At 38.9% G+C, this 16373-nt stretch overlaps 2 protein-coding genes across 9 annotated transcripts in view; one reads left to right on the forward strand and one right to left on the reverse strand.

The window, feature by feature from the left end:
- Positions 1–16165, forward strand: LOC111862264 (uncharacterized protein C19orf47 homolog). Of its 3 annotated transcripts, none has more exons than XM_023847508.2 (10): positions 1–34; positions 279–475; positions 2740–2800; positions 4613–4717; positions 7455–7670; positions 7751–7890; positions 10905–11091; positions 11245–11457; positions 12629–12732; positions 15329–16165. In XM_023847508.2, the coding sequence occupies exons 1-10, from the start codon at positions 19–21 to the stop codon at positions 15590–15592; spliced, it is 1503 nt and encodes a 500-aa protein (XP_023703276.1). In that variant the 5' UTR covers positions 1–18; the 3' UTR covers positions 15593–16165. The 3 variants fall into 3 exon arrangements, with proteins under 3 accessions (XP_023703276.1, XP_023703277.1, XP_033606494.1); XM_023847509.2 differs by having other exon boundaries at positions 10908–11091; XM_033750603.1 differs by having other exon boundaries at positions 7458–7670.
- Positions 9133–16373, reverse strand: part of LOC111862265 (deubiquitinase OTUD6B) — a 19114-nt gene continuing 11873 nt past the window's right edge. For 5 of the 6 annotated variants that reach the window (XM_023847515.2, XM_023847512.1, XM_023847514.2 and 2 more), the window contains exon 7: positions 10266–10619. The gene's annotated coding sequence lies outside the window, so the exon portion shown is untranslated. Of the gene's footprint in view, positions 9545–10265; positions 10620–16373 lie in introns of those variants that run through there. The other variant, XR_002842398.2, reaches the window with a different exon arrangement.

The raw sequence follows: 16373 nt of genomic DNA on the forward strand, positions 1-16373 counted from the left end.
TGTAATACGAGATTCAAGATGGCTGCTGTCACAAGTAGGTGAATTGAAGGATGTTACTGAAAGATTGTAAATTCTGTATACATTCACTCAAAACCATAAAGCGAAAACATACGTCCAATAAGTCATGACATATTACTATGGTGTAGATACCTTGGTTATGTTTGTTATTGCGATGCTGACTGTGATAATTGAATACAAACATTGAATTCACCATCTGCTGAATGATTTGTTTATAGTCTTTAAGTTAGTAGTGAAAGCAGCGCGTTACTGTATTCCAGATACGTGGATTAAGTTCTTCACGGATGCTGGTATTCCAGCTGGAATAGCAGCTTCTTATGCCCTGACGTTTTCCAACAACCGTATTCGAATGGACATGTTGCTGGACCTCAATAAAGAGTATTTAAAAGACATGGGTATAACGCTAATGGGAGATGTGATTGGTATTCTTCGACACGCAAAACACGTTCATGAACAGGTAATTAGTCCTTATTTCATCTATGTGTATATACAAAAACAGTTTTGTAAACCTGTGAGAGTACCGACAATATTTGTAAGCAGTAACTTCCACAAAATTGTGTTCCAAAAAAAATATCACTTTGACGTCTATTGCTGGATTTTTTAGGTCATATTTGAGCCCTAATGGCTGACTTTTTCGATATGTCAAATAAGAAAAGTGTAATGATATTTTTGTACTACCATTTTTGCTTGCTCTTGTAGTTTTTTGTTATTGACATGCTACAAATAAAGGATGAAAGCACAAAGAGGCAGTAACATTGTGAGAAACAATCCTAAACGTATTGCAAATTTGTTCAGTACTTACAACACCACCACTAACAACATTAAAACCCAATGATAAAATGTATTGCCGAAGCAGTCTCTTGAAACTATCAAAATATATATCATTTATCCAGAACAGCAAATAAAATAAGAAATATAATTATTTATGTTATCATAAAATGAGTTTGGCAGTTATGTAATATCAACAAAGTTACTGAAAATAAACACAGATTACGTTAGTCTTCCTCTGAGTCATCTTTGTTAATAAATCAGTACCTGCAGAAACTTTCCCAGAGTGACTTACCTATTCAAAATTGAAACCTCTGCATAAAAGATCGTGTGTCTCCAATTACAGACAAATTTCATTACTGACAGCATCTTTAAAAAATTTTGAAAGTTGCAAATAAGAGAGGAAGTGATTTATAGTACTTAGACAATATCTTTGTGGTAGAATATTTTGGTCTCTCAGTCAATAAACCTTGTACTAATTCATGGGCAAAATCTTGTACATTTTTCATGATGACATGAAATTGACAGAATACCATGTTATCTTGCTAAAGTATTTCACTGTGTAAACCAAGAATTATTACTATAAAAACTAGTATTTTAGAGAAAAGGTATTACTGTACATTAATTTAAATCAAACCTTAATGACAAAAAACATAAAATAGAAACAAAATCCTTAGAGTTGAATTATAAAATCTTCTCAAACTGACAAATAAGAAATCAAGACACCAGGCAGGTTGGTTTAGCAGTAACACTCTAGACATATATTTGGGAGGAGCTTGGTTTGAATCTTGTCCAGGACTGCAGCTATCCTGACTAAGTTTTCTCATGGCTTTCCTCATTCTTTCCAGGCAAATGCAGCAAGGCTAGTACTTTTAGTAGTATTAGACCATGACTGCTTGCTTCTAAATCCTTTCAAATCCATTATTCGTAAATCATCATACTGTTCAACACTGTATAGTTTAGATGTGGGCAGCTTGGTAAATTGCCGCTCCAAAGAAAGAAAACAAGTTGAACAAACAAAATCATAAACATGATATAAAATGGGGGTTCCTCAGGGTTGATTTCTTGGTTCTTTACTTTTTCTTATCGACTAGCTCTAGCCAGCGTTAACATGCCATTCTTGCAGATCATAAAGGCTATCAACTTAATATTCATACATTTTGCTTGTTTATTGATGCACTGACATGATTATATTGTCAGTTGTATGGTGAGGGCTGGGTAAAAACATTTCCCTGGCAATAGGTACACACACAACAGTGGAGGTTTCGTACGCAGTTCATATGAACGTTATATGAGGAACAGACAGAAAGGCTAATGCCTTCCCTCATTGAAGAGGTGACTCCACTGTTAAACATGTACATGTCTGGGAGAGAACAAAAATTGTCATAGATTTCAAAAAGATCTGAAGCCAAGAATGACTGTGATGGTGATGACCAGCAGCAATTTAACTGACCAAACAGCCATCACTCACTTGAGAGTTGAGGGCACTGGTATCAGTTGCGATCATGGGCTACCTGTGAAACAGTCACCACTGTTGGGAGACATTACCAGGCAATGACTGATGAAGACATAGCAAATAACAAATCACATAGCTGTTTTCCACATAATGTACAGTGGATTTGGTCAAATCTACCGAGATAAGGATTGGTATAGGTTATAACAGGGCTTTGGTTAGTGTATGTCACCCTCCCTGGCACCACACAACTTAGCTTTTACTTCTCATCATGCACAACACAGGGCCATGTTGTAAATACAGCCTGTATTTTCTGAATGGTATATATGTACTGTATTGTCATCCACTTCCTGTTTACTTATTTTGAAGTTTTATGAAGCAGTGCTTCACACAATATTTGTTCACTTACCAAGTAAAGCAACAGTTGCTTGTAAGTGTATTGTTTTCAGATACTCTACTGTATAAAGCAGATTTATATTCATTTTAAATATTCTTTTCAGAATGTTCGAGATAAAATACTTGGAACTTCAGCCAATGCACCACTGCCACAAAAATCAACTCGTAAGTGATTTGATATGTTTCTATTATATTTACTAAAATCATCACTAACAGGCACAGATCTCCATCTGTCCAAGTTGTTATTCAGTATTATGTATGTATGTATGTAAGTAAGGGGAGGGCCATAAAAACTGGCTCCTGCACTGTGACCTTCCCCTTGGATCAGCCCTTTATTAATCCTACACTTTTAATAAAGTGTAAGATCCTGCTTATGGGGGGATCATAAAAGTCACTTGGTTCCATAAAAACTGACCCAAGTGAAAAAATCTTAAATAAGCTATGGCCTCACAGTCACACAGGATGTGTGCAGCTGATTCGTTTTCTTGTAGGCATCTTTCACAAGTTGGGTTATCTGTCAGTCCCAACTTGAAAAGGTCTCCTTTTAGGCGGCAGTGTCCTGTAAGTAATCCTACCACCCATCTTAGCTGATCTCTGTTTAATCTCAACAGATCCTTCGTTCTTCTGACAGAGGATTCTGCTATAAAACCCTTTGCCTGTTTGAGTCCAATTATGGATTCGCAGTATTTTTTATAATTTCTATCAGTCCAGTCCCTGATCGCTTTTTTGGCAACTCCAATTGAGATGCTGCAAGCTGGTTCAGGTCCTGTGAACGGCTGTTCATATCCTGCTCTTGCCAGTTGATCTGCAGTTTCATTCCCTACAATACCCTCATGACCTGGCACCAATATCAGCTGAACTCTGTGATGTCTGGCCAGTTGTATGAGGGATTTGTGGCAGTTCCAAACCAATTTTGAAGTGATTTGGTGTGCACCAAGTGCTTTATTCACTATTACATCTGATAATGATTTCCAAAGCTGTGCATTTTTTATTTAAACATACCACACATTGTTCTGTAGAAATCCATTTTGACAGAGAACCCTCATTTTTAAAGAAAACTTTCTTTTTTCTCTCTACATACTAAGGGGATCTGATCAAGCACGTTGGTATAGCAGTAACACTCTAACCTTGTGTTAAGGAGGTGCTAGGTTTGAATCTTGGCTAGAACATTGGCCATTCTGAGTGAGATTTTTAGTGGTTTTCCACAGTTCCTCTAGGCATATTCCTGCATAGTATCTTAATTAGGTCACAACTGCTTCCTTCCAAATCATTTTCAATGTATTATTCACCACTGATGATACCAGTGAATGCTCTGTAGTCTTGAGATACTGATGGTGACATGAAATAAACCACAAAGAAAAAACTAAGGGGAATTGGGAAGTGAATTAAGTGCTGTCTGTACTATGTATAAAACATATCACTCTAAAGGAGGAAGAATTAAACTTGGTATGGAAACTTTAATTTTTGCACATTGTCTACCTCACGTTTAGCTTTTAACAGGTTTTTAATTGAATTTTACAATTTCATTTACTCTGGGATCAAGGGTCTGTCATCATCATTCAGTCACGTAGAATGTTGCATCACCATTAGAAAGTTCATAGATATATGTTCAGCATGCTTTGATATTTATACTCCAGTGGGAAGGTGAGACATACTGGCACAGGACTTCTCTTCTGTAAAATTGCCTACACAAGGTATGACATACCCTGGTCCATGGAGTAGATGAACTTTACTAAGACATAACCAGTCTACATCTTGACATTGGATTCATCATTTGGTTAGTAACCTACCAGTGTACCATCAGTATCATCAGAGTTATTGGCATTTATATAGAAATCATTACCTGTTAATAATTCTAATTCACTTCATTGCTACTTTTTATTTACCGTTAATCAAAATATGCAGGATCTTCTTATGTCCTTTATACACTATGCCAAAATGATGATGAAATTGTGACATAAATTTCTTAATTTATAGCTGCTTCCAGAATGTTGGACCATTACATGAGAAAGACAGACACAAATTCAAGTGATGGTGGAGGCAGTGGTAGTGGGGGTGGTGATGGTGATGTTGATGATACAGGTACACAGCATGATAAGTTAGCCTACTCATTCTGTGTATATTTCCTAGCTTTTTGATTGTTCTGTAATCCTAGAAATGACAGTGGAATGACTCAAAGTGAGACCAGGGATAGATTATATATTATGGGTTTATTTAACAGTGATTTGTTAACTGGATGGTTTATACAGAGTTGAACAGTAGGATGGTTATGAAAGGATATGGATGGAAGTGTTCATGGCTTGTTTCAAGGAACTGTACCTTAATAAATTAAATTAAGAAGATAACAGCCTTCTGGGTTGTAACTTTACATAGTTCAGGAACAGCCTGACATTTTGGAGGAATATATCACCTTGTCTTCATGATCAAAGGGGAAGCCAAGCAAGAAATCAGCAAAAACAGGTGTCACGTTAAAGGGTTATTCCCCCAGAGTCATAAAATACTAAAATGTCCATACCATATAGATTTTGGTTTGCACCCTTCATCATAGCTAAGCCCATAAATTCCTGCCTGAGCTTTCTTCATCTTTTCATATAATGGAGGCAGGCCTAGGACAGCCTCAACTGCAGCTGTCCTCATGGTTCCAGTTGTACCGAGGTGGGCCATTTTCTGCAGTTTGCTGAGTTCAGCCCCACTAGTTTTGTTGAATTTGACTCTAGGCCATCACACTGTGGTGGCATAGGTAACCATAAGGCTTATTGCTGTGATGTATATCCTGTTTCTTTCCACAGGACCCCTATAGGCCAAAAATACTGTGTAGGCTGTATTTATGGTCTTTTTTTAGCTGTGTCTTCCATGACAGTCCTTTGGTCATGATTAGACTATATCTCTTGTGAAGAGATGTGGTGCCTTCAAGTCTTTTATATTAGTGCCATTTTGTTAGGGTTGATAGGTGTGTCTTACTATACCACTGCTCAATTCAGAGCTGTTCATACTGCCTCAAAGACAGTCTGAGGGCTCCACAGCATAGGCAACAGACCCCATCCTCTATAGATATTTTCTGGCTGAGCACTTTGAGAGTTTCTCCTTGTTCTGTGGCCTTTAGTCCACAAGTGAACTATACTGACTGAGCAACTGCTATTTGTCGGCGAAGTTAGTGCCAACTTTTGCAGATAGAGGGTGTCGCGTGGCCAGCCCAACGGATTCCCATGGCTGCTAATCTCAGTTTTCTAGACTGGAAGAGTTTCTTCTAGCGTGGTTAATATGTTCCAGTTTTCCAGCATAGAGTTGATCCACCCATCAGACAATCCCATCACAAGAAAGGCCTCCAAAGCTATTTCCTCATATTCTACTGCTCACTCAGTTTGTGTTATTACATTGTGATGTGCAATTTCCTGAAGATTTGCCAGCTGGGTGGGCAACCGGTTTCAATGCAGAGGATAATCAGTCCTTATGTGCTTAACTAACTGCATGGAGTAGAGTCCTTAAGAGGCTAATAGTTGCTTGGCTAATAAAGAAATTCTGAATATTTTATGGTATCCAGTGGCTCATTAACATGTTTACTAGAGCCGAACACTGGGTTCCTGTTCAGTCCATACCTTCCCATCCCAAAAGTCCAGTTAGTCCAGTTAAATATTCTCCGACACCTGACAGACCAACAACTCCATCTCATATGTTTATGTTGGGCTGTGCACTGTTGTAATCCATAGCATTATCATCAGTGAGTCAATTAGAACAAAATTCTTGAAAATTGTTTGAATTCAGCACTGTCCTGACGTGTATATACGTGGTACTGTCATTAAGTTCGTGGACTGTGGTTTTATCACATCATATTACTTACACAGATCCACATCAGCCCTCAAACTAGTTGCCGTTGGCTGCTATGCAAGTGTGCCAACGTTTATATAGCTGCCGAAAACATTGCTGAAACATATTGGCAGGAAATTACCGTATGGTGTCTCTTGTGGCATTGACGACCTCCTTGGATGACTGAAATCTGCGACCACGTAGCTTTGCACTCAAGCAGTGAAAGAGAAAGAAATCACATGGTGTGAGCTCAGGCGAGTACAGAGGGTGTGGCAAAACGACCTGTTGCCTTGTCATTTCCTCTTTGACAAGAACAGAGTGATGTGCAGGGGTGTTGTCGTGTAGCAGTAACCAAATGTTTCCTACGCCAAATGTTTTGCTAGGGGATTTGCCTAGTTTTTGGCAGAACTTGATGTTTGTGTGTTGTTGAAACTGCCACATTTTCGATTTCTGCCACTTGCATTTAACTGCAGTTCACAATAGAGGCCATAGTTCTGCTTTCACTGTATGTCCACACCTGCCTCTTGCTGTTATGAGAGATGAATCGACAGGGCATCATATCGTGCCTCAACCTATCCGTTGTAGTGCACTGCAACGACGCTTTGCGGCCAGTCCACGAACTTATTGACTATGGTAGTATATTTCTAGTGTCATCCTCAGGAATACATACTTAGTAATTCAAAAGAAACTAGCTCAAGGTTATTTTCCATTATCATACTTAATTTTAGAAATTTTTGAAAATTGTTTAGAAGCTTTTTGTAAAGCAGTCTCACATATAAAATAACATCTTATATTAAAATTCCTGTATGCAATTCAAAGATTTGTGTTTCAAAGCCACATAAGAAGAACTATATGGTTGATGACCTGTTGAGTAGACCACAGATATGTTCATTAAGAGAGTCCATGAAAAGCGGTGATTCATGTTAGCACATGTATGTGATTTTATTCAAAACATGGTTAAAGCATACTGTCATTATAAAGAGAGGAATTAACAATATGTTTTACCATGTTACAGCAGTGTCATTAGAAAAACAGAAGACTAGCATTCCAAGTACTTCACTTTTCAAGGCAAAGAAGCAGACATTGAAAACAAAATCTGAGCAAGAAGTACAAGCACCACCTTTGAAGAAAGTGCGGCGTGTACTTCCAGAACATGAAGGTCGCTACAAAATCACGATGCCATCTGGATCAACCCCTCGAACACAGAAGATATTAGCCAAGCAGGGACTGTGTAAGTACCAATGTAGAAGGAATGATACAGTCTTGAGTGTTTTCACTATACACATAATTCATAGTTGTTTGTTATTGCAGTGACTCAGAAAAAAAAGACAGTGTTTGACAGGCTGGGGGATGGCTCTGTTACAAGCACTACGGAAAGTGAAGGCCCAAGCATTACTATTACTGGATTGGGATTAAATATTGTGAAACCTGCCAGCAGCATGCCAGAGAAGGTAACCGGTAGTTGTCAAAGCTTCTGACTCATTATCCTTACAATTTCTTTGTTATTGCTATAAAGACAGTGCAAGATTTACGTACCAATTCAAGCTCTTCTCTAAGGATTATAGTTTTCAAGACAAAAATGACTCCACTGTCAGTTTATTTATGACACTGATCAGCACCTGCAAACTATTTAGAATTGTATGTCATTGTCATTTACAAAGGTACAGGCATAGAAGTGAGAGTACTGTACAGCTGACAGATTGTTTCACCAAGAATTCTCTTCACCAGATCTGTACTGAGAAGCAATATAAATGTCATATTGGTCAGGCCTGCACATTTCACCATGGTGCCAAAATTTTCATGATGGTGTTTCAATTTGTTTTCTGTTATATTACTACCAGCTTATGGCCCCTTGAAAATGGTGGGCAAGATACTCTAAGGTTTTCTTCCTTTTATCCCCTGCTTGTATGTTTGTCCCATTTTCATTCCTTTCCTCCATCTCCCCTATTTTTCCATTCTTCTACCATAGTATCTTCTTCCCTCCTTTCTCATCATTTCTGCCTATCCTATTGTCGTTTATTTCCTTGTATCCTAGGAATGTCAGAAGATAGTTGGGATTTTGTGTCTTCCCCAAGCATGGAAAGAATCGGTTATTATTTATATGTAGATATTTCAGTTGTCCTTTCATTAACAGAAATGAGCAAATATCCAACCTAAGGTATTTTGATCTATATTCTGGCTCCTAATTTTTGGATGTGGTTGTTAGATTTGGTGGAAATTTTTGCCAACCTGATAATTGTCTTTAATGTGGCTTACCTGGGCAGTCATCATCAGATCTTCATTTTGCGAAACAGATTTTTCAGGCAAGTTATTGTTGACTACCAAGAAGGAGGTTGCTCATACAATGTCATAACGTGCCTACAAGATTATAAATGTATGAGAATGAGAGTAAAGTGACATAATGACATTGTACACATGAACACAGCAGAACTTTCTCTCGTAAGATTAAGTAAATATGTCTATAGCAGACTTAACCAGTGAACAAACAGGAAGGAACACTTACAGATTGTAACTAAAAGTAACCATAGCGCTGTTGCTAATTCACATACTCTACCATTCACTACAGCATGCACTATGTCTTTTCAGCCTGCTGTATCTTCACCGGTTGTTGCCTGGTAATGGTTTCCAAAGCCATAGCTTCTTCAGCTTCCTTGTTCATGCCCTTACTGGCCGGCGACTGCCTCACATCTAACTAAACTCTAGACTTTTCCTGCTTACAATGCTTTGGCATGGACTGCACAGAAAATGCCTTTCCCAGCAGTTCTGTTGTTGCATCATGTAGCTATTGCATGGACTGCATAGAGAACAGCAGTTCCCAGTTAGTTCATTGGTGCATGTTACAAATCTGTTTTGGCCATTTCATAGCAACAGCCATTGTACAGCTGCTTATTTCATGGTCGTTGCCTAGCAACAGGTCTACATGCCACAATACTGTCATACATTTAGCATGGGTGCTGCAATGATAGAAAGTACTAAAGCAAACAATGATTTGTCATCCAGTTCTTGTGGTCACAGGTTGTGGAAACTAGTAATATTGTAGTGAATAAACAATGGCCGTTTCTGGGCAACAGCTCAGTAAACACATCCTCGCAGCAATGAATATGCCTGCAACAATAGAAGAACAGTGTTTTCTATGTGGTCCATGCCAAGGAGGGGTGACCAGGCAATCTGAGAGTTTAGTTCTGCAAGGGAAGCTGAGACGAGATGCTGCTATAACTAAGTTGACAATTCAGTTGTGGAGTGTTAGCCAGTGGGGAATGACATGAGTGTAGAAGCAGAAGAATCTCTATTAAAATCCATTACCTGGAAATGACTAGTGAAAGCAGACTGTGAAGACTTAGCATATTATCTAGTGATCTGTAAAGTGTGGAAATCAGCGATGGTGCTATGATTAAGCGTAGTCATGAGGCATGTGTTAAAGTAGCCAAGAAATCCATTCACCAATCTGAACCCCATCTATAGTCACACACACTCAGATTGTCATGGTATTTATCGAAGGATGACAGTTCAGCATGGCACGAACGGAGGAGCCAGGTGCAAGTTTATGAATGGATGGAAAGGTTCAAAAGAGGGTAGATGAGGAGGAGGAGGAGGGGGAGGAGGAAAATGTTGTTGTGGGCAGCCACTGACTGTAGCATGCAAGGTGATCATTGATCATAGAAAGAAGCAGTGCAAGAATAGCTTATGGCCCAGCAAAAAATGATTTTAAAAAATCCTTTATGATGGGGTCTTGAAATGTGTTGGACCAGATGCATTGAAAGGTCTAATTACATAGAAAAATTAGATACATCATTACACAATTTAAATGTAAACAAATGGACAATGATTGAACTTGTCAACAGCAAATATCTGTATTTCTGTAGCAGTTGAAAAGTTTTACAGGTCTGAATGAAAATAAAAGTAAAGAAACTCATTTCATTGTCACATAAATACATTATCCTAAAGTTTGCCATAAATAGCAGTATGCAGAACAAACTGCTTGGGAAATTGTTTTACTCTGATGTTGCAGTGTATCTCATTGTATTGAAGAGGTACCTGACTGAGGTTGAGGTCTGTTGTCAGGATACAGGGTTTCTTCAGCCCCTACAGGTGAATAACTTGGATAGTACCTTCACATAGGCCATGTGAAATTCTTTCTGTTTCACCATAAAACCACTCACCTCATTCAGTACTAGATAATCTGTAAAAGATAAAGACCAGTCAGAGTTCAGGGTAGTAGATGATGGAAAGAGCAAAGGTCCCAAAAAGTGTAAGCATGAAGGCTCATCAAGCACTTATGTTGAAATATTCTTATCTTTCATGTGTTTTTGTCACATAAACCTAACTTGTTTGTTACATAACATAGCCATCAATGTCCCAGTACCTATTTGGCACTCTAAAGGAATGTAAGAGCAGTGTAGAATAAGATCATGTGAAATTTTATTTCCTAATATTATTCCTGTATATCACAATGATACCTTTACAGCAGTCATCAGTATTCTTACGCCTCGGTGAGAAATCTCAGGTGTCTTCTACATCAAACCAGGATATATTGGAAGGGAAAACCTACCTTGAGGACATTCCAGTCTCCAGAGAGTCTGTATTGCCCTATGCTGGAGTGTTTAAACAAGAACGACGGAAGAAAACTGTGAAAAAAGTGCACATTCAGAAAAGTAAGAAATATTTTTAAAAAACGCTGCTTAATATATAAAATTGTTTGAAGGGGCAAAAAGGAATTTCTTTTTATAGACACACACTTGAAAGACTCCAGTACAAAGTTAAAATTTGTATGTTGATGCTGGATTATCCTTTACTTCTCTTTGCAGTTGAAGTCCCAACAATGCAGGCTGATATTGAATCAGCCAGACAGCACATAACAGAGGATGGTAGACTTATATCCAAAATAGTACAAGTTCAAGAAAGGCTTGGAGCTTCATTATCAGAAGGCAAGAGTTTACTGCACACTCTGGAATCTCCAAATAATGGGAAGGTTGTTAAGAAGATTATTAGAACCAACAAAACTACAGCAGGAATTCTGGGTGAGGAATTGTATTGATGATTATATATGCTAAATTTATAATAATCAGAAAGACCTTTAAAATACATCATCAAATGATCAAGAAAGAACTCTAGCTACTTGTTTTTCCATCCTGGCATTAGTTATCCAGTAATCTCTTCAGCGGTTATCCTTGATTCCTTCTTCCAGTTAATCCATTTGATAACTCTTTGGCTCTGAGTTGTGTTTGAAGGTGAGTGTTTAATTTTGTAATCTGAAAATTTACTACGATGTATTCTTCTTTGGTCTGCATATGTGCACTGTATTAGCCTGCTTGTAATGTTTTTCTAAATGAACCTCCCTCAGAACTTTCCTTATTACATTTGTATATGTTTTTGGTGCTAGACTGTTATAAAATATCAGACAGAATTATTGACTATGTGTGACTGTAATATGCAGTAGATTTTTTAGTCAGTTGTGGGGATGGGTGGTGGATGGAACAGCTTGACTATTGGGTCCAGTGGTGGGCTATATGTAATTTGGAGGCAAGAAGTGAGTTTTATGTTAGGCAGATGTGGTATTTTGATTTTCATTCATTCCAATTGATGAGCTTATTCTAGATTTGCCTTTATTGTTCTTGTTTTCCTAGTTTATTAAGCTAATGGAATATTTAAGATGTTAGGTTCCTGCAGCAGTGAAGATTTGTATATACTGGGGCTGTCACACCATGCACTCCCAATACTGTCTGTTACTGCCCCAATCTTCAGGCTAGAACATATTTGTCTTGAAGATGGAAGCAGCATGTTCCCAGAAATGCTGGCACCCACCTGGCAGACTACATTGGATCATGATCCAAAAGGCTACCACCATGCATATAATATGACCATTGTGGTTAGGTGGGTGACAACACAACATGCAGTGCAAGTTCTGTGCAACTGTCCACGCTGTACAAGCAACACATTTCTGCGTCATTAAAACTGCTGTTCAAAACTTTTGATGCACATTGTGTTATCTGCCTTCCCACAGTGGTCATGCTATACTGGAACATTAATTATTGTATTTTTTTCTGAACTTGTGTTTCTCTTCCTTCCTCAGCAACCAAGGAAATAAATGTATTGTATCATTCTGTTGCTAACAAAAATTTTGTTTCTGGCAAGATTTTGTGTGTTCATGTATGTGCATAACATGGGTAAGAATTTAATTTCTGTCCACAGCAAACCCTACAAATGCCAAGAAACTAAGCGTCAAAGCAAGGCTTGGAAGCTCTGATTCAGAAGCCAGTTCATCAACTACAGAACCAGCTATTAGGCGAAAGAAGGTATGTATGTGGACGACATGCATTCAGGCTATATGTAACTCACTTGAATACTGTTCTGATTCTTATCTGTCCTTGTGCAACTCAATCAAAATCTGCTAGGTGTCTTTTCTTTCTGCTTTATTTCACAACATGTTTTGACTTAACTTTCCTTTTGATGCATTAGACACTTCTAGATGTCTCAGACTGAGTTTGAAGAAACCATCAGCAAAACAAGTGAAAAGCCTCTGTGAGAAACTTGACATGCAAATCCAGAGGACCTAAATTGGCATAAAAGTGACAGAGATGCTGGTAGAAGCCACACAGCGGGAGTTCAGAATATAAAGCCCGAATGGGGCAGAGAGGGTGTGGGAGCACAGTAACCCACATGGATAGGACTATATTCCATCACCATTTTGAGGCTGTGGTGAGGATCAACTGGCACCCCAGGAGAAGACTACACACCTACTTGCTGTCCTGCAAGGACAGACCGCTGACATTCTACACATTGGCCCTGCAGAAGCAATGTATAAAGATGTTCAGGTACTTAAGGACCACTGTGGAGACAATCATCTGGCTGCAGCATACCATTTCTGCAAGAATTCCCTGTTGCCATCAAGCAGTTGGCCCACTGGGCCTTTGTTAGGCTACCCCAGCACTTTATCCAGAGGGAGGCAGGCTTTGCATTTGTTGATGGGATACAGGGTCAAGAAGTGAGCTCCCGCTTGTGTGGTCAAAGGGTGCTCAGTGAGACCTTCATCCAGGCCCTGAGGCTAGAGACTGCAGCACAGCAGTCAGCTTGTCAGCAAGGCTGCAAGCACATGAGGGGCCACAGTTGCTAACAGCCAAGTGACCTGTATGCTGGCAGTGTGGGGGCATCAGCCATCTTAGGAGAGATTGCTCAAAGGAATGTCCCCAGAAGGACTGCCTGCAAAGAGGTCAACCAGGATCCAAGCAATGAGTAGCAAAAGTTGGAACAACACATTAATTTTATCACTTCCACTCCCTATTGTTACGCTTGGTGTGTTGACGAAGAGGAGCTCTGTTAGCTTAAATGTCTAGGGCCATGTAGGGGAAAAGTCATGCCTTGTAAATAGTGACTGGGGGGGGGCATCCTTGATAATTGCCCAATCAGACATAATGGCAGGGCTGCCAGAGACAGAGCTGACGCAGCCTTATGTCCTACAGACATCTAGAGCTGATGCAGCCTTATGTCCTACAGACATCTAGAAAGACACTCAATGTCTTGAAGGAGGTGCTGGTAGAACTGGACCCAGGGCAGCACCCTCCAAGGACTTGGGTATTCATCACTGAGATCAATGACAAGCTGATTGTGGGCTGGATGTCATGCATGCCTACAATGTGTCTGTGGGTTTGGGGTGCCATGTGCTACAGCTGAGTGAGGAAGAAGTGCCATTATGGTGCTTCAGGATATGACCATTTTTGTCCCCCTTATGAGAGGAAACAGTAAGGTGGTACCATCTAAATGTGAGAATGTTGTGATGGGTCAGCTGGAGAGCCCCCCTGGAGGTGGCAAATACCCTGGTGGGCTAGGTTCAAAAGCCGGTCACCAAGCTGGAGTGTGCAGAGCAAGGACACTGTTTAACCCCCCCACCAAGGAAGTGCCTGTTGGGATGACTGATGATTACCAGGGGCAGAAGCACACCATTGGAGGTGCATTCTCTAGTGGATCATGTCAAGTGGAGTGCACCATCCAGTGGAGGGTACCGATGGATGAGAGCAGTGCAGTCATTTCTACAGTCCCTGTAGAAGGCTGGTCAGTGTTTGGAACAAATGACATCAGTGATGTGTTGAATCTGCAGAGCAGGACAGCCACATAAATTTCTTGAATATGCGCATGAGACCCCAAAAGTGAGCGTGTGGTGACTTCTACATAACATTGGTAGGACCTTTCTTTTTTGCAGAAGACACTATGATGGGAAACATCTTGACATTTTAAAATTGTCTACTTTCCCACAAATTACGAAGACACTGAGAATAAAGAAGGAAACTGTGATCGTTTTCCAACTGGGACACCACCCTATTTCAGGTGTAGGATTCCACATGTTCTGAATGGTAAGATTTCCTAATCAGTGGAGTGGAGGTGTGCCAATGTCAATAACCTGCCATCAGAAGTCCAGATCCTACACCACTGTATTTTTATGTGGGGATATATGAACTACATTCTCTATCGAGAAAAAATAATCAGTCTATACTGCAAGAGAGAATTTATGCTGCTGTAACGACATGCTTCATACCTGGGACAAAACTGAATACCACATGGATTTGTAGGTCTATAAACAGTGTTCATATTAAGACTAATTAAAAGTTTTAGAACACTTTGAGAATCTCTCCAGATATTATAAATAACATATGAAACAAAACAATTTCATATCTGGTGAATTATTGCATCTTGAAGCTTGAAAGAGCCCCAGTACCAGTTGCATAGGCTGCAGGGTGGAAGTCAGTCAGGACATAATGAGCATGAGAAAAATACAAAATATTTATAATGGAATATGGAGGTGTGACTTTCCTTTTTAAAAAGTGACTAGTAAGTGTTGACAGCATGTGCATAAAATGTGCAAAATTCAGATGTTTCTTCTTGTAAACTTTGTTACAGATTGTTTTTGTGAAAAAAACTGGTGAGAAGGTCACTACTCCTATCAACAGGGCCCAGGATCTGAGATTAAATACTACAGCAACCAAGAGTGTTACATTTGGTGGTGTAACAAAGAAAACCTTCATGCCAAGAGAGGTTATTACTAGTAGTACAAATTGTAATACAATTACATTTTCAAATAATGTTACAAGCACGTGTGGAATACACAAAGGACCTGGTTCCATTACTACGAAAACTGGTGTGTTCAGTCGTCTTGGATCATGAAATAAGCATATGTAAAATATACTGTTAGGAATAGACCTGGGCACTTATCTAATAAATTGTCTACAAGCTGACCAGACAAAGTAATGTTATGGTAATAAACAGCTGTACTGGTGCAGTGTGTTATAGCATAACCAAGGTGTAATTTTATGTGTTCTCCAATACAACATTATTCAGTTGACAGAAAGGAAAAGTGAGTGTTCTGCTTTATCATCTATGAAACTACTGTTTCAGTTACTTTACCCCCTAGATCTGTACTCGGAATAAATGGAAATGCATCCTTTTTAGTGAGTCCTGTGAAGGAAACTGTGATTTCAATGGTAATTTATAACTTTTTATTAGTACACCTGAAGTATTAACTAGCTTTTAATATTTCGCATTATTTTGTCAGAAGCAAATATGACATGTTATCAGACAATGTTTGATTCTAGCCTTACTATGTCCCAAGTATATGACCTCTGATACAAAGTTTTACACTACCAAATTTATAAAGAATGCATTTGTTCCTCTGTGGTACCAACTACAAGAGGAAGCAAAATAATAATGCATAAAATAATAAATAAATTGTGAAATTCATACTGTTCTTCAAAGTCTGATAGCTTATCTCATGACATCTGTAGGTTTACATCTGTGACACAGACTTACCTTAATTTATATTACAGATTATGCTGTTTGTTAAGTACATTTCTATAGTTACAAGATAGTGCAACAGAATACAAAAAAATCAGTAAGTTTTATAACTGAAGAGTCTTTCTCAGATGATTTCTTTTGGCATACACATACA

This window comes from Cryptotermes secundus, unplaced genomic scaffold, assembly GCF_002891405.2.
Source record: "Cryptotermes secundus unplaced genomic scaffold, Csec_1.0 scaffold88, whole genome shotgun sequence".
Taxonomy (NCBI): Eukaryota; Metazoa; Arthropoda; class Insecta; order Blattodea; family Kalotermitidae; genus Cryptotermes; species Cryptotermes secundus.